Source organism: Rutidosis leptorrhynchoides, chromosome 6, assembly GCF_046630445.1.
Source record: "Rutidosis leptorrhynchoides isolate AG116_Rl617_1_P2 chromosome 6, CSIRO_AGI_Rlap_v1, whole genome shotgun sequence".
Taxonomy (NCBI): domain Eukaryota; kingdom Viridiplantae; phylum Streptophyta; class Magnoliopsida; order Asterales; family Asteraceae; genus Rutidosis; species Rutidosis leptorrhynchoides.
The window spans coordinates 52,482,738-52,502,042 of NC_092338.1; the positions used below are offsets into that span (position 1 = coordinate 52,482,738).

Consider the following 19,305-nt stretch of genomic DNA (forward strand, 5'->3'; position numbering starts at 1 on the left):
AATAAGCATAATAATAACTTAGCTACGAGACATTAATTTAAAAAGGTTGTACATAACTTACAATGAGTATTAATCTCGTAGTGTTACACGGACAGAATTTCGACTTACAAACTTACAACATTCGCTACCATAACCTTATTATTATTAATCTTAAATTAAAATTAAAATTATATATATATATATATATATATATATATATATATATATATATATATATATATATATATATATATATATATATATATATATATATATTGAGAGAGTTAGGGAGAAGATTGAATTAGGTGTAAAATTCGTCCGAAAAACGCTTCAATTTATAGATGTGGCAAGTTGCTGGGTGCCATGTGATCGCATGGTTTTTCTACTTCCTGGCCATGCGATCGCATGGCCGTCATTTCCTGGTCACCATGTAACAAAAACGTGGGCTGCTCGAGTTTTATTATAATATATAATATAATATATATAATTTTATATAATTATATATATATATATATATATATATATATATATATATATATATATATATATATATATATATATATATATTATATTCTTGTGCATATTTGACTTGTAATTTTAGGTCCGTTGTGTCGCGCGTTGATAGTTGGTTCATGTCTCGGTTCCGGATTTTCGAACGTCCTTGCGTACTATTTAATATCTTGTACTTTGCGTTTTGCGGCTCGTACTCTTGTAACTTTTAGACATTTCTCATCAATAATTTGAACCACTTTGATTGTACTTTGTACTTTTTAGCGTTGTGGTCATTTGCGTCTTCAATTCGTCGAATCTGTCTTTTGTCTTCACCTTTTAATATTTAAACGAATATCACTTGTAAATAGAACAATTTCAATTAAAAACTTGTCTTTCTTGAAGGATAATGCTATGAAATATATGTTCGTTTTTAGCATTATCAATGCTGCAGTACATTCAAGTTTGGATGATTATTTAATTGGCACATTGGTTTGGACTCAATCAATCAAAATATCAGTGGGCTTTGGATGATTATTACAAACATGAGAGCTTGGTAAAGTTTGTATGCTGTTTCATTTTGCATTTTTCTGATCCAAAGTTTGTTGATAGAACTTGTGTGTATTATGGCAATGTTATGATTTGTTGTCAGTTTTGCCTTCGTGTTTGATGTTTTGCTGGTAGGGTGGGTCCGCATTGCACTCAAATTACCTTCATCTTTAGGTTATAGAATTATTCTAACCTTAAGAGGTTGTTTACTTTTTATTCTGTATTAAGTCATGTTTTCGTTTTACTCTTAAAAGGAAAGAGTGTCTGATTTTAAGCAGATCAATTTTTAGATTAAGTGACAAAGAATCAACAATTTTACTTAGTGAATTAAGTATTGTACAGAAACATATCAGTAAGTGGAAAGTAAATGATTCACATTAGAGGAACGAATTTGAAACACACAAAGATTTGAACTTAGACATCTTGCAAGAATATAAGGGTCCCTAACACGGGGCTATATTTTAGTGTATAATTTTGTTAAAAAACGTAATTAGCATGTTATTACTTTAGTCGGTGTATAAGAGTTTGTACATTACAGTGCTGTTAATTATATGTGTAACGATAGTTTTGGTGTAGTTTTCATCGACTAAAGTAGACGCCAAGGTTAACCTAGGAAAATGATGTATGCAAGTTTGTTCTCAACTAGGTAAACGTACGTGTTTAGAAGTTAGTGTAATTTGTTTATTGTTATCAAAATTTAAACTCATTACTACAGAATTTACATAAGGCAAATCTTGTTATGGAAAGTCCGTAGATCAGAAAGAGAGTCGCTATCTGTCAGAAAAGAGCTTATTATTGATTGACCTGCAACTGCAGGCCGATCTACACATCAGAAACAGAGTCGCTATCTGTCAGAAAAAGGGCTTATTATTGATTGACCTGCAACTGTAGGCCGATCTACACATTTCAGCTACACCTGTAACTCTGTTTTCATGTAAAGTTTAATGTCATTAATTGGCGGTTGAGGGTTTGAGAATATGGTGTCTGAGTTCTTGATGGCTGCTGTATGTTGGTGACACATCTCTCGATAACGTTAGGAACCTACACATCGCCAGCAATAAGTTGTACGTTGTCGGTTCCCTCCCGTTTGACTCACGGAATCCAATGGGTTCTGGCGGAATTGGAATTGAATTTAGACACGACGTGTGTTATTCAATTCCAATTCCGCCGGAATCCCATTGGATTCCATGAGCCAAACGGGTTACATATAGGAATCGTTTGGTTTTAATCTTTGGTTCTGAATTACAAGTTTGTTAACATATAGTGTACTTCTGAAGTGCACGATATACTATATTATGAATGTCATATGCCATATCTTAGTTATTACATTTGCAGATACTTAATTTTCTAACTTTAAGAAGTAAAAATGATCCCTGCAAATCTAAACACACTTTATCTCAAGATAAACATGAACACTAATAACTATGCTTACGCCCGAATTTTGTGGCCCTTTGATCCATTCGATGATTATTCGGAGGCCATGTGACTACACTACAAGTGGTGACCACTTCAGACGTAGACCAATCCGAACCAACACCTTACCACGCCATTCTTGCCGCAGAATCATTAGGTTCGTTAACTCCTGAAATCAGATGATGGAAAGGATTCGAAGGCTCCGGCACTTCTAACGCCCCTTCCAACATTTTCACAACGATACTCATCACTGGCCTACTTTCAGGCTTAAATTGAACGCAACAAAAGGCTACCTTAAATATCTTCTCCGCATCTTCTTGATCCTTCTCATCAACTCCACATACTATCATCAAATCTTTCAATTGTTTCTTTTCGTATTTATCCCACACCCATAGCGGGAACCACTTTGACTATCTCCAAGTGTCACGTCCATATTCCTCCTTCTCCCAACGATCTCAAAAAGTAGCATCCCAAAACTATAAACATCACATTTATGTGAAATTGGAAAAGGCATCCAGAGCTCGGGTGCAGCATAACCTAGTGTACCTCGTGCATCTGTCATCGTTATATGAGTGTTATCCCTGTTGCAAAGTTTAGCTAAACCAAAATCTGCTACTTTTGCACAAAAATTTGAATCCAAAAGTATGTTTCCTGGTTTGATATCATAATGAACTATTCTCTGAGGACATTCTTCATGCAAGTACGCAATTCCTCTTGCTGTTCCCATCGTAATTTCTTGAAGCTTCTGAAACCCTAACGTATCTCCTTCGTTGGCTTTAAACAAGTGGTTATCTAATGAACCATTGATCATAAACTCGTATACAAGAGCTCTTAAACTTGATTCAAAGCAAAAACCGTAAAGTCTAACAAGATTAAAGTGATGAGTTCTTCCCATCGTACTTACTTCTGCCATAAATTGTTCCTCAATCCTCTTATCTGAGCTCCCGTTAAGTACTTTCACAGCTGCAATTGTGCCGTTGCTAAAGGTTCCCTTGTAAACTGTCCCAAATCCTCCTGAACCCAATAAGATGCTAAAGTTTTCTGTTGCGATCCTTAGTTGTTGTGACGTGAACCGAATGGGCTTCTCTCTTTCCATGTCACCCAAGAATTTGACCATGGCTAGCGGAATAAAACGTGTGTCAGTAACCAGTGGGTCAACTTGTATATCAGACCTTTTATTGCATACATATGTAATGACGGCTATTTTTACAACAACAACTGCGAATAAAAAACATTTACATTAACAAACTATAATGAAACTTGAAACTATACTTCCCTTGAACATTATGAAAGAATTAAACTTGCCTATAATTAAAAAGACAACAACGCCTGCAGCAACACCACCTTGGACTGACATAATGTTGGGACGATTATGAATTTAGATCAGAAACCTTTCAGGATTCAATGATTGATATAGTTTTGGAAGTTTCATATAATTTGCTTATATTAACAACTAGTTGTGGCGCCCTCGCGATGCGGCGGAAGAACGTTAGCTAAATTCGATTATGAAAAGTAATATATATATATATATATATATATATATATATATATATATATATATATATATATATATATATATATATATATATATATATATATATATATATATATATATATATATATATATATATAAGCAAATGACATAAACTGAAATGGGTAAAAAAAAACTCAAAGTCAAAAAAAAAAGTCAAATAATAACAATAACGTAACAATAACAATTATATTAATAGTAGCAACATTAACGATTTGTAATAAGTGAAATGTTATGTGGTTGATTCTTAGTAAATGGAATGTTATTTGTTTGATTTCTAATAAACGTAAAGTTAAACTATAATAATGGTTGTGGTTGAATTACGAAAGATTGAAAGTTTTTGTAAAATTATAGAAACCATAAAGTTCACTATTTATAAAGTCTTACATTTTAGTATATACGTATAATATAATATAATATAATATAATTATGTGGTCGATTTATAATGAATGAGAGGTTTTATGGTTAAATTATAAAATGTGAAAAGTTTGTGTTAAGTTTATAAAAGCTATAAAGTTAACTATTATAAAGTGTGTGGTTGAATTTAAAAAAAAAATAAAAATTGTTGTAAGTTTGTGAACCTTATGAAATTCACTATTCATTTCTCTTATGTCTTTTAGGTATATAGAGTAGTAATAGTAATAATAATAATAATAATAATAATAATAATAATAATAATAATAATAATGAATGGTTATTAGATAAGAAAAATTATGTGGTCGATTTATAATGAATGAGAAGTTTAATGGTTATCTTATAAAATGAGAAAAGTTTGTGGTATGTTTATAAAAAGTATAAACTTAAATATTAGAAAGAGTGTGTGTGAATTATTGAAAAATAAAAAATTTGAGGTAGATTTGTGAAAATTATAAAAATTACTATTCATTTCCAAGATGTCTTTTTGGATATATAGCTATAATAAAGTTTTATCCTTTGACACTCTAAATATATATAGTCTGCGAACTGGTACTTTGTATTTAAGAAGAAGTACGTTTATGCTCGGTGGAGTTCACAACTATTGGATACAATGACAAGGTTGTAGCCTAGGAAAAAGACTCGTTGGATGGATTTATGATTGATGGTCTATGCATTTGAATTGGGGAAGAAGACAAGAACAGAAATAAATAAAAAGTTTGTATATTCATATTGTGATGTGATTTGAAGGATTATTCAATTTTCAAGTAGCTCTCAAAGAGGCTATTTCATGGGCAATTTACTTGGGCATGTTAAATTACTAATCATGGGCCAAGTGTTAGAAGTGAGTAGCTCTCAAACAAATTTCATGGGCCAACAAAGTGTTAGAAGGGGCATATGCTAATCATGCAAGAAAAATGTAGATTATAATGTCTGGAAATATCATATGATCAAATTGACACTTTAATTTGATTACTTATGTACTCAATTGTGCATATGCAAATTATGGCTGTACAATACCATACATCTTTATGATACTTCCCATACACTCAACTAGAATTTTAGCACAGTTACACATTACATCAACTAACTTTTGAACGAAAAACAAACAAAAGCAATTTCAACATTATAAACCGAACCCTAACCTCTAATTTAGCTATTAACTTCAGATGATCATTTTCATCATCTCAATCTCATCCTTTCAACGATGGTATCCATCTCGTTTCACGACGATCACACGTTAGTATTGAATGCTCTTCTCAACATAAACACGAACAATTATAACTGTGCTCACACCATAATTTTGTTGGCCATCGATCCATTCAATGATTATTCGGAGGCCATTGTGATTTCGTATTTCCTCATGAGAGGCGTCCCTCTGACTACACTACAAGTGGTAACCGCTTCAGACGTAGACCAATCCGAACCACCACCATAATACGCCATTCTAGCCACAGAATCATTAACGTCGTTAACTCCCGAAATCAGATGATAGAAAGGATTCGATGGCTCCGGCACCTCTAACGCACCTTCCAACATTTTCACAACGATACTCATTACTGGCCTACTTTCAGGCCTATATTGAACGCAACAAAGAGCTAACTTAACCATCCTCTCCGCATCTTCTTCATCCTTTTCCTCAACTCCACAAACTATCATCAAAACTTTCATTTGTTTCTTTTCGTACCTATCCCACACCCATATCGGGAACCACTTTTGACTATCACCAAGTGTCACGTCCATATTCCTCCTTCTCCCAACGATCTCAAAAAGTAGCATCCCAAAACTATAAACATCACATTTGTGTGAAACTGGAAGAGGCATCCAGAGCTCGGGTGCAGCATAACCCGGTGTACCTCGTCCACCTGTCATCGTTATATGAGTGTTATCCCTGTTGAAAAGTTTAGCCAAACCAAAATCTGCTACTTTAGCACAAAAATTTGAATCCAAAAGTATGTTTCCTGGTTTGATATCATAATGAACTATTCTTTGAGGACATTCTTCGTGCAAGTACGCGATACCTCTTGCTGTTCCCACCGCAATTTCTTTCAGCTTTTGAAATCCAATCATAGCATCTTTGTTGGCTTTAAACAAGTGGTTATCTAAAGAACCATTGATCATAAACTCGTAAACAAGAGCTCTTAAACTCGATTCAAAGCAAAACCCGTAAAGTCTAACAAGATTAAAGTGATGGGTTCTTCCCATAGTACTTACTTCCGCCATAAACTGTTCTTCAATTCTCTTGTCTGAGCTCCCATTAAGGACTTTCACAGCTACAGTTGTCCCGTTACTAAAGATTCCCTTGTAAACCGTACCAAATCCGCCTCTACCCAATAAGATGCTAAAGTTTTCTGTTGCGATTCTTAGCTGTTGTGACGTGAACCGAATGGGCTTCTCTCGTTCCATGTCATCCAAGAACTTGACCATGGTTAGCGGAATAAAACGTGAATCAGTAACCAATGGGTCAACTTGTATATTAGACCTTTTATTGCATACATATACAACGATGACTATCTTTACAACAACGGCTGCAAATAAGAAACCATTTACATCAATAAAAAGTTGAAACTTGAATACTTCACATGAACAGGATGAAAGAATTGAACTTACCTATAATGAAAACGACAACATAGATAGCAGCAGCAGCACCATTGCCTGACATAGTGTTGGGAAGATTATAAATTTAGATCAGAAACCTTTCAAGATTCAATGATTTACACAATTTTGGAAGTTTCAGATAACTGGTTTATATCAATAATAATAAACTTCTATCCTTGACACTCTGAATATAAATATATACAGTCTATAGAGGAATTTCATGGTAGAATATACATAATCTGTAAGCAATGTGAAGTGGTACTTGGTGTTTGAGAAGTTGTACGTTTATGATTGATGGAGTTAACAACCATTGGTGACAATGACAAGGTTGTAGCCAAGGAAAAGGACTTGCCGTATGGATTTATTTTTAATGGTCTATGCATTTGAATTGGTCAAGAAAAGAAATAAATAAAAAGTAAGTTTATTTATATTGTGATGTGATTTGAAGGATTATTTAATTTAATTTTCAAGTCGCTCTCAGAGTGAAAATTTCATGAGCAATTTACTTAGGCATATACAAATACCTTCTTAGCTCAAACAAATTTCATGGTCAATCTTAGTGTTAGAAGGGGCATATACTAATTTAATAAGAAAAATGTAAATTATAATGTTTATATATTTGTATACACTCTAATAGTCTGATGTCTTGCAAAATTATGGGGTTACAATACTATACCTCTTTGATTTCAGCACAGTTACACATTACATAAACTAACTTCTGAAAGAAGAGAAACATACAAAAGCAATTCCAGCAATATAAACTGAAACCTAACCTCAAATTGAGCTATTAACTCTTCAGATGGAAACGTACGGTTATATCCACCACAACTGTAGTGGCTGTCGTTTAGTTAGAACTCTAATCCCGCTCACGCCATTGCCTTCAACTGGTTTTCTTATCGTCGAATCAAACCCTACCGGTACTCCGATCACTTTCATCGTCTCATCTCATCCCTTCAACTGTCGTATCAGTCTCGTTTCCGTTCGCGTTGACGACGATCGCACATTGGTATTGAACAGGGGTTAGGGTTTCGAATAAAAGTGATGCAAGGAATTTTGCGGGTTTAATGAAAACACAAGGGGTGAAACATGTTAATTATGAAGAATGGAGACTGAAAATGTAATGTGTAATTTTTAACGGCGTTGAAAATGTAGTAATCCGTATGTAGACATGGGCATACAAACTGAATCCGAAAAATGTCCCGGAAAAAAAACCGAAATCGGATCCTGTAAGATTCGAATATGATAGGATCCGAAACCGGTTATTGGGTCCGATCCAGTTCTAACCAGATCCTGACGGTCTACTACAACCGATACTCGAAATTCGCAAAAACAATATCAATATACGATTTGATAACTCACTTTAAACATAGTTACTTTTTGAAAATAAATCATCCGTTAGCACCGATTTAACACCAAAGGAGTTGACCTTTGATCATCTCTGTTTTACTATGTATAAACCAAACCTCAATATCATCTATATTTTCTATTTTAAAAAATTTACTATGTTTGAAGTGGGTTACGGAATATTAAATAACATTTATTAAAAAATGTCACCTATCCATACATGAAATCGGTTCAAATTACCTTATATGGCAGTATGGCACAATACAATAATAGCCAGTACTGTACATAGCATAACTAAATAGAGAAATTTACATATCTCCCCTTCAAAATTAATTCAAATTAATTGTGGTATTTCATACTCACAAATTCAAAGATTAACCGCAACTAAAAAAGGTTTAACTTTAAGGCTAGAACAATTATGACATCCATATTTAGGTGATAGATGTGAAATAGTTAAGGAATATGCACTTAACGATTTGTCGCATTTGGCCAGCTAGTTCTGGGTTGACACTTGACAGGTTGATATGGGGTTAAACAGATCGAACAGTTTACCGAAGCTTCAACTCAGCTTGAAAACTAAACAGGTTGGCATCTGTTTGGAGTAACTGGATTAAATATAAGTCTATGTTTCTACAACACAAACTTTGAGCTACTCTTCTAAGCTTATGAAAGTAGCATCTCTGCAATGATAGTATCAACAAACATACCATAGAATTTCACTATGGTGAATTTCCAACGGTTAGCAGTCACAAGCAACACTAATGCTTTACCAATAACTAAGACTATTTTTATACATAGTTCAGTCAGTGGCGGAACTTGAACTTGGATACAGACGGGGCGGTGTAAAAAATTAATAAATTTTTTATTGTTAGCAGGGGTGAACACTAAAAAAAAAAAAAAAACCTTATTTTTTTGTATATTTTTTTTTTTTAGTGTAATATTTTTTGTTCCGTAAAATCTAGGTGGGGCGGATACCCTCTTTGGGTTCCACTAAGTACCGCCACTGAGTTCAGTCAACATTCCTATAGAGGGGAATCACCTAAATTTGAAAGGAACTCGTCGTCCAGGCATCAAACTGCGAAAGCATGTTGTACGTTTGACATTGCAAAGATAGTAAATAAAGGAGCATCACAAAACATAATCGACCAAATCTAATCATTTTTACCCCTTTGACCTACAAGTGTTGAGATCCACCCCGAATCGACTAATTCATTCAAACGATCATCAACGTCTATTATAATCAGATATATTTTACTGGTAGTGAGAAAAAACAAACATATTCTTGAGAGTGAAAGAGTTTAGTTATCACCTGTCTCTTTCGTCAGTATTTTTCCACGTTCAACAGCAACATGCATTTAAGCTTCCCATTGTTCGAGATCAAGAACCTTGTTTAGACTTTCATCAGAAAGGGAAGGCGTACGTATACCGTATGAAATCTGATAATTATTTTAATAAAAAAACTTGAGGGTGGGAGCCTATAAAAGAGGTACAGACTCTTACATTTAAAGGGAAAACGGTTTGATAATCAAATAACACTTCTAATTAGAGAGTGTTAACTTTTACGGAGTAAAAAACACAAATGGAACTTTGTGAAGTGCAAATGGACCATTACCTAACTTAAAAAGGCGACTTCAACCCATTGGCTCATGAACAGAGGTCAATACGAGTAAATTTAATCTCAAATGGAACTAAATGGCCACAAGCAAGGGTATTATTATTCTTGAATAGAAGTTTCAATTTTATAGCATCTGTGATTGTGAGAAAACTTACCAAAGCCACATTTGGTAATGGATCAAGTGCAAGTATAAATACTTTAAGAGGATACTCAGTGACTTTATCAACTTGAAACTCAACAGACGTTGATTTCTCAATTTTCTTTGGTTTTGGAGTAGGTGAATTTTAGTTTCCTAATGGCCAAGAGAAGTGTAGGATGGTCACTTAGAGAGTTATTGTAGCCATTAAGCGCATAGGCGCATACGGTAGGATGGTTTCTAACACGATCACTCCCAAACTATAAACATAGTCACTATCATTCTCCTATATGTCAAATATGTAACTGCAAGAAACTAACAAATTTATTAAAAGACACTATCCATAGAAGGACTGACAACCATTGTATACACACCTGCAAATGTAAATTATTACTAAGGATCTCATACCCTTGTTGTATTCAAACCTTCCTTTACCAGAACAGAAAACTATCTGCATACAGTCAACTATTATAATTAAATGTTAGTATTCCACAACTACAAATAACAATAATAAGTGCTCATATAGTAACTAAACTGCAAAAATCAATGAATAAAAATATGTGCTCATATGTCTTGTACAAATAAAAAAGCATGAATGAAGTGAGAATAGAATTTGATAGTAATGATATGTAATTATAATAAAAAAAATTAAAAAGCAAAAAAAAAAAAAAAAAAAAAACAAAAGTGTAATTATCGATGAAAATACCTAATAGGAGAATCTATAATCAGATTCAAATAGTTAAAAAAATACAAACGATGTAAAAGCCACCGTCGATTCCTTGTAGTCGTTGCATCTTCATTAAAACATCTGCAATTCAACCAAATTCAACAATAAAGAATCGTTCTATTTGCAAAAAAAGTTAATCAATCCAACAACTTCTGATGCTGTTGCACTTCTTTGAAGGCCAGCCGGATTCCGGTGAGGCTGATTTCTAAACGACCCTCGAAACCTAATATTCACCCCAATTGTACAATCGATTTTTAATAACATGGAAGAATGATTTCGCTATGAAATTTGTACCATCACGTTCAGAAATTAGCTTAGAATTTATTGACGGTGATGGCGTTAACGAATACAGTGAAATAAGAAGCAATCGATCACCAAAAGGTGTTTAGGATTTTTTTTATTTTTGAATAGAGAGAGAGAGAGAGACATTAGGGTGTACAGGATACGGATTATAAATGGAGAAGATGGATCAGTTAGGAAGGGAAACGTGTTAATTTCCTGTAAATTATAATTTTATAATTGGATTTAATTAGAAAAAAGGATTAACGTGAGGGTGAATGTGAGGCTGCCACCGGGGGTGTTGACGGTTATTTTCAAATCTCTCCAAGTAGGATTTGAACCTACGACCAATCGGTTAACAGCCGACCGCTCTACCAGTGAGCTACTAAGGAACAATGGGAGATTCGATAATAATAGATAGATGTTAACAGATTTTCATTTTTACCCATTTAGCCACCACTAGTCCACTACCGTAGTCGATGTTCTTCAGCGATTTCAGCTTCCCGACAACGATCCCCTCCAGCAACCACCATTGTTGTGGATGTTATAGAGTTCCAATAGAATCCCGATGAAGTCATATTTGGCAAGGAGCTTAATGGAGTTTTTTTTAGAACTTTTAGCTTTTGTGAGAAAAACTTCTGAATATTTTTTTAGCTTCGTTTGATTGCAATAGCTTTTAGCTTTTAAAAAAGTTCCAATTGTAAACGCTATTGGGTGGAAAACGTGTAAGTTGGCAGGGACACGCTAACCCTGTGTGCCGTAGCACCCACCAATCCCACCCCGAAAGAGACCTGTGCCGGAAAATTACCTCCTCCCAGTTACCCACAGTGGCGGCAAGGCGATCTTTACCCCAGCTAGCTAGACCCCCGAAAGCACTTCACAAACCTCCCCCCGGAGGGAGAGATAATTCCATGCGGGGCGCCCAGACTGAGAATCGAACTTGCGCCTCTATTGGGTGGAAGCTTCCCCCACCGTGAGCCCAGGGATCAAAGGCATCGGGTACCACTGAGCTATAAGCTCGTTGGTTGGTAATTGTAAACGCTATAACATCAAGCATTTAGGGGAAAATTGCTTTTGGCCCATTAAATACTTAAATACCCTTTCCTCCATGTTAACGTAAATATAAAAAACCATGCACCGAATTTTTTCCATACGGCCTCAACACGCCGATTGCAGGTATTCACGGATTGATGTGTTCGATCATCACCGTTTCTCTATTCAGATCATTCTGTCTCCATCTGGTATTCTGGTATGTATGTTCATGTTTATTTTTTTTTTAAAGGCAAGGTTAGTTGTTAGTTGTTAGACTCGAACCTGGGTCACTCTCGAATTCATGAAATATGGATACCAATGAAGCAAGGCCTCATTGGCGTATGTTCATGTTTATAAATTTGACACCACTTGTTTTGTAGATAAACACGATTATGATGTGTTTTTTTGGTGCATGCGTACTTGTGTTTGTTGTACGTGTGAAAATCAAGATCAGTCAACCTGAAACATATATGCGTGAGGGTGTGTCCAATTAATCGGTTTAATAGTTCTTTAATTTAAGTTTTCAAGACCGGAAGTTTGAGTCTTTGACATGGCAAGGAATATGGATTTATTATGTGGTTAATATTTAATTTGTATGTTTTAATTATTACCCATTATCTATTGTTCATATTTATTTTCGAATTTCTCAAATTAATTGTTCACTTAAAAATAATGTGATAAAATTAGTTGTACCCCTACTTTATATGTAAGACAAAAAGACAGGTAAAAAATAAGGGTAAAACTAGAAAGTGAATCAAAAAAGTACATTTGAAAGGTATTTTTTTTAAACTGTGTATTTTTTGTCTGGAAATAATAGATATGAAACTGAGGGAGTAATAGTTTAGTATTATTATTTAGTTGGCTTATATTTGACTGAATCATCAATTTAGGAGTTGAGAGACTTTATGCACCTTGGGTAGTGTACCGGGTTATTGGTGTAAACAAGAATTAAAAAGCACGTTCTTCGATGCTAGGAAATTTTTCCGATTGTTTCAATGCGTATTCATTATACATATATTCAGTTACATGACAAAACATTGTACGGTCAAAAAATTACCATAATTCGTCGTTGACTATATTACATAGTTAAATTACTTGCCAAAGGTTTGCGTCGCTAGCTATTCATCACACACATAATTTACATGTTAAAGTATTTTTGTAAACACCAGGAGAGGTTTGTAAGAGTTTGTTGCAGCCATTGCTATATATCATAATGGAGTTGTGTACTTGCATTTTGTAAACCATCAAATACAACGGCAACGACAACGACAACGACAACAACAAATATAAGATAAACAAAAAATATACAAATATAAGGTAAACAAAAAATCTCATTCACTTAAAGAATCAATTGCTATATATCAGAGAACTATAAACAAAATCGTTATCTAAAGTATGAACCTTCAAAATTATGAACATGTCTGAACAAACATTGACAAAAATTCCTTAGCCTTCTTCTCCAAATCATAAATTGTATTTGCAATCGTTGACTCATCAATAACCAACCATTACAATATGCAGTAGAACCATTAAGAAAAACAACAGCATAAACACAAATACAAATAGCTAAAAGAATTACACAAAAGTAACAATAAGTTACGTTTTCTCATTACTTGTTTTTAAGCCTACATGTTCAATCTTCTTCTCCAAAGCCCACATGCCAACTTTCGACTCACCCTTGTCATCAATAGGATCAGTCGACATACCGTTGGAAAAACTTAATGAAAAGCGTGTGTTTTCACCAAACTTTGGACACAAATAATTATATGTTCGAGTGACATATAATAGTAACTATTTAGTGGGAATGAGATATCGAATCTTAAAGTTACTAGTTTGGTGCAAAATCTAGAAATTTTAGTATTTTTGTCCCACATCGGTTGTGGGAACAAACCTAAGGTTATAGTCTCCACTATAAATAAAGGCCTTAGGCATTAAAGAAATACACACCAAAAGTCATATAAGCATTCTTATATGATTAGAGTTTCCTCTCAGCTGCAACAAGGTCTCCCCGTTCTAGTTATCTTTCAGGCAAGTGTTCAAGTTCGACAGTATACTGCTTCGGACCGGTGTACCCTGGAAACGGACGTCAAATTTTTTTTAAGGGAATTGTGTCAAACATAAGCCCGGTTCATCCTATCTTCGGTTATTTGGTTAGATCACTCTAATTTTTTGTTATTATTTTGGTTATGTATTATCACTCTATACCTTAAAAGAGAATGTTTATTAGCTAATAATTATTTTCAAAAAATCACTTTTTAACCCTTAGATCAAAAAAGACTTTCAAATGAAATGTCCCGTTCTTATTGATTAAAAACGTTCCATATTAATTGATTTCGTTGCGAGGTTTTGACCTCTATATGGGACGTTTTTCAAGACTGCATTCATTTTTAAAACAAACCATAACCTTTATTTCATAAATAAAGGTTTAAAAAGCTTTACGTAGATTATCAAATAATGATAATCTAAAATATCCTGTTTACACACGACCATTACATAATGGTTTACAATACAAATATGTTACATCGAAATCAGTTTCTTGAATGCAGTTTTTACACAATATCATACAAACATGGACTCCAAATCTTGTCCTTATTTTAGTATGCAACAGCGGAAGCTCTTAGTATTCACCTGAGAATAAACATGCTTTAAACGTCAACAAAAATGTTGGTGAGTTATAGGTTTAACCTATATATATCAAATCGTAACAATAGACCACAAGATTTCATATTTCAATACACATCCCATACATAGAGATAAAAATCATTCATATGGTGAACACCTGGTAACCGACATTAACAAGATGCATATATAAGAATATCCCCATCATTCCGGGACACCCTTCGGATATGATATAAATTTTGAAGTACTAAAGCATCCGGTACTTTGGATGGGGTTTGTTAGGCCCAATAGATCTATCTTTAGGATTCGCGTCAATTAGGGTGTCTGTTCCCTAATTCTTAGATTACCAGACTTAATAAAAAGGGGCATATTCGATTTCGATAATTCAACCATAGAATGTAGTTTCACATACTTGTGTTTATTTTGTAAATCATTTATAAAACCTGCATGTATTCTCATCCTAAAAATATTAGATTTTAAAAGTGGGACTATAACTCACTTTCACAGATTTTTAATTCGTCGGGAAGTAAGACTTGGCCACTGGTTGATTCACGAACCTATAACAATATATACATATATATCAAAGTATGTTCAAAATATATTTACAATACTTTTAACACATTTTGATGTTTTAATTTTATTAAGTCAGCTGTCCTCGTTAGTAACCTACAACTAGTTGTCCACAGTTAGATGTACAGAAATAAATCAATAAATATTATCTTGAATCAATCCACGACCCAGTGTACGTATCTCAGTATTGATCACAACTCAAACTATATATATTTTGGAATCAACCCCAACCCTGTATAGCTAACTCCAACATTCACATATAGAGTGTCTATGGTTGTTCCGAAATATATATAGATGTGTCGACATGATAGGTCGACACATTGTATACGTGTCTATGGTATCTCAAGATTACATAATATACAATACAAGTTGATTAAGTTATGGTTGGAATAGATTTGTTACCAATTTTCACGTAGCTAAAATGAGAAAAATTATCCAATCTTGTTTTACCCATAACTTCTTCATTTTAAATCCGTTTTGAGTGAATCAAATTGCTATGGTTTCATATTGAACTCTATTTTATGAATCTAAACATAAAAAGTATAGGTTTATAGTCGGAAAAATAAGTTATAAGTCGTTTTTGTAAAGGTAGTTATTTCAGTCGAAAGAACGACGTCTAGATGACCATTTTAGAAAACATACTTCCACTTTGAGTTTAACCATAATTTTTTGATATAGTTTCATGTTCATAATAAAAATCATTTTCTCAGAATAACAACTTTTAAATCAAAGTTTATCATAGTTTTTAATTAACTAACCCAAAACAGCCCGCGGTGTTACTACGACGGCGTAAATCCGATTTTACGGTGTTTTTCGTGTTTTCAGGTTTTAAATCATTAAGTTAGCATATCATATAGATATAGAACATGTGTTTAGTTGATTTTAAAAGTCAAGTTAGAAGGATTAACTTTTATTTGCGAACAAGTTTAGAATTAACTAAACTATGTTCTAGTGATTACAAGTTTAAACCTTCGAATAAGATAGCTTTATATGTATGAATCGAATGATGTTATGAACATCATTACTACCTCAAGTTCCTTGGATAAACCTACTGGAAGTGAGAAAAATAGATCTAGCTTCAAAGGATCCTTGGATGGCTTGAAAGTTCTTGAAGCAGAATCATGACACGAAAACAATTTCAAGTAAGATTTCCACTCGAAATAAGATTGTTATAGTTATAGAAATTTAATTAAAGTTTGAATATGATTATTACCTTGTATTAGAAAGATAAACTACTGTAAGTAACAAAGGTTTCTTGATCTTGGATGATTACTTAGAATGGATTTAGAAAACTTGGAAGTAAACTTGCAATCTTGGAAGTATTCTTGATTTTATGAAACTAGAACTTTTGGAATTTATGAAGAACACTTAGAACTTGAAGATAGAACTTGAGAGAGATCAATTATATGAAGAAAATTTAATAATGAAAGTGTTTGTAGGTATTTTTGGTCGTTGGTGTATGGATTAGATATAAAGGATATGTAATTTTGTTTTCATGTAAATAAGTCATGAATGATTACTCATATTTTTGTAATTTTATGAGATATTTCATGCTAGTTGCCAAATGATAGTTCCCACATGTGTTAGGTGACTCACATGGGCTGCTAAGAGCTGATCATTGGTGTGTATATACCAATAGTACATACATATAAAAGTTGTGTATTGTACGAGTACGAATACGGGTGCATACGAGTAGAATTGTTGATGAAACTGAACGAGGATGTAATTGTAAGAATTTTTGTTAAGTAAAAGTATTTCGATAAGTGTCTTGAAGTCTTTCAAAAGTGTATGAATACATATTAAAACACTACATGTATATACATTTTAACTGAGTCGTTAAGTCATCGTTAGTCGTTACATGTAAATGTTGTTTTGAAACCTTTAGGTTAACGATCTTGTTGAATGTTGTTAACCCATTGTTTATTATAACAAATGAGATGTTAAATTGTTATATTATCATGATATTATGATATATAATATATCTTAGTATGATATATATACAGTTAAATGTCATTACAACGATAATCGTTACATATATGTCTCGTTTCGAAATCATTAAGTTAGTAGTCTTATTTTTACATATGTATTTCATTATTAATACACTTAATAATATATTTACTTATCATTTAACATAATTAACCAAGTGTATCAATATCTTAATATGATTCATATGTACCTAGTAAGACGTTGTTATAACGATAATCGTTATATATATCGTTTTCGAGTTTCTTAAATTAATAGTCTCATTTTTATGTATATAACTCATTGTTAAAATACCTAATGAGATACATACTTATAATAAAATCATGTTAACTATATATATAACCATATATATGTCATCGTATAGTTTTTACAAGTTTTAACGTTCGTGAATCACCGGTCAACTTGGGTGGTCAATTGTCTATATGAAACCTATTTCAATTAATCAAGTATTAACAAGTTTGATTGCTTAACATGTTGGAAACACTTAATCATGTAAATAACAATTTCATTTAATATATATATAAACATGGAAAAGTTCGGGTCACTACAGTACCTACCCGTTAAATAAATTTCGTCCTGAAATTTTAAGCAGTTGGAGGTGTTGACGTATCTTCTGGAAATAAATGCGGGTATTTCTTCTTCATCTGATCTTCACGCTCCCAGGTGAACTCGGATCCTCTATGAGCATTCCATCGAACCTTAACAATCGGTATCTTGTTTTGTTTAAGTCTCTTAACCTCACGATCCATTATTTCGACGGGTTCTTCAATGAATTGAAGTTTTTCATTGATTTGGATTTCGTCCAACGGAATAGTGAGATCTTCTTTAGCAAAACATTTCTTTAAATTTGAGACGTGGAAAGTGTTATGTACAGCCGCGAGTTGTTGAGGTAGCTCCAGTTGGTAAGCTACTGGTCCGACACGATCTATAATCTTGAATGATCCGATGTACCTTGGATTTAGTTTCCCCCGTTTACCAAATCGAACAACGCCTTTCCAAGGTGAAACCTTAAGCATGACCATTTCTCCAATTTCAAACTCTATATCTTTTCTTTTACTGTCCGCGTAGCTCTTTTGTCGACTCTGGGCGGTTTTCAATCTTTGTTGAATTTGGATGATTTTCTCGGTAGTTTCTTGTATTATCTCCGGACCCGTAATCTGTCTATCCCCCACTTCACTCCAACAAATCGGAGACCTGCATTTTCTACCATAAAGTGCTTCAAACGGCACCATCTCAATGCTTGAATGGTAGCTGTTGTTGTAGGAAAATTCTGCTAACGGTAGATGTCGATCCCAACTGTTTTCGAAATCAATAACACATGCTCGTAGCATGTCCTCAAGCGTTTGTATTGTCCTTTCGCTCTGCCCATCAGTTTGTGGATGATAGGCAGTACTCATGTCTAGACGAGTCCCCAATGCTTGTTGCAATGTCTGCCAGAACCTTGAAACAAATCTACCATCCCTATCAGAGATAATAGAGATTGGTATTCCATGTCTGGAGACGTCTTCCTTCAAATACAGTCGTGCTAACTTCTCCATCTTGTCATCTTCTCTTATTGGCAGGAAGTGTGCTGATTTGGTGAGACGATCAACTATTACCCAAATAGTATCAAAATCACTTGCAGTCCTTGGCAATTTAGTGATGAAATCCATGGTAATGTTTTCCAATTTCCATTCTGAAATTTCGGGTTGTTAAAGTAGACCTGATGGTTTCTGATGTTCAGCTTTGACCTTAGAACACGTCAAACATTCTCCTACATATTTAGCAATATCGGATTTCATACCTGGCCACCAAAAATGTTTCTTAAGATCCTTGTACATCTTCCCCGTTCCAGGATGTATTGAGTATCTGGTTTTTATGAGCTTCTCTAAGTACCATTTCTCTCATATCTCCAAATTTTGGTACCCAAATTCTTTCAGCCCTATACCGGATTCCGTCTTCCCGAATATTAAGATGCTTCTCCTATCCTTTGGGTATTTCATCCTTTAAATTTCCCTCTTTTAAAAATCCTTGTTGCGCCTCCTTTA

The 19,305-nt window shown here is 33.7% G+C and overlaps 1 protein-coding gene, 1 non-coding gene and 1 pseudogene across 3 annotated transcripts; all 3 read right to left on the reverse strand.

The window, feature by feature from the left end:
• Positions 1-2,555: 2,555 nt before the first annotated feature.
• LOC139853637 (G-type lectin S-receptor-like serine/threonine-protein kinase At1g34300) lies at positions 2,556-3,562 on the reverse strand (annotated as a pseudogene).
• Positions 3,563-5,345: 1,783 nt separating this feature from the next.
• Positions 5,346-8,470, reverse strand: LOC139851443 (G-type lectin S-receptor-like serine/threonine-protein kinase At1g34300). Of its 2 annotated transcripts, XM_071840480.1 has the most exons (3): positions 7,747-8,470; positions 6,986-7,030; positions 5,347-6,903 (listed from the first exon to the last, which is right to left on the reverse strand). In XM_071840480.1, exon 3 carries the CDS (start codon positions 6,800-6,802, stop codon positions 5,705-5,707), a length of 1,098 nt encoding a protein of 365 aa, XP_071696581.1. In that variant the 5' UTR covers positions 6,803-6,903; positions 6,986-7,030; positions 7,747-8,470; the 3' UTR covers positions 5,347-5,704. The 2 variants fall into 2 exon arrangements, with proteins under 2 accessions (XP_071696580.1, XP_071696581.1); XM_071840479.1 differs by lacking the exon at positions 7,747-8,470 and having other exon boundaries at positions 5,346-6,903; positions 6,986-7,231.
• Positions 8,471-11,394: 2,924 nt separating this feature from the next.
• Positions 11,395-11,466, reverse strand: TRNAN-GUU (transfer RNA asparagine (anticodon GUU)). Its single transcript has one exon. It is a non-coding gene; the product is annotated as a tRNA-Asn (tRNA).
• Between the last annotated feature and the right edge of the window lie 7,839 nt (positions 11,467-19,305).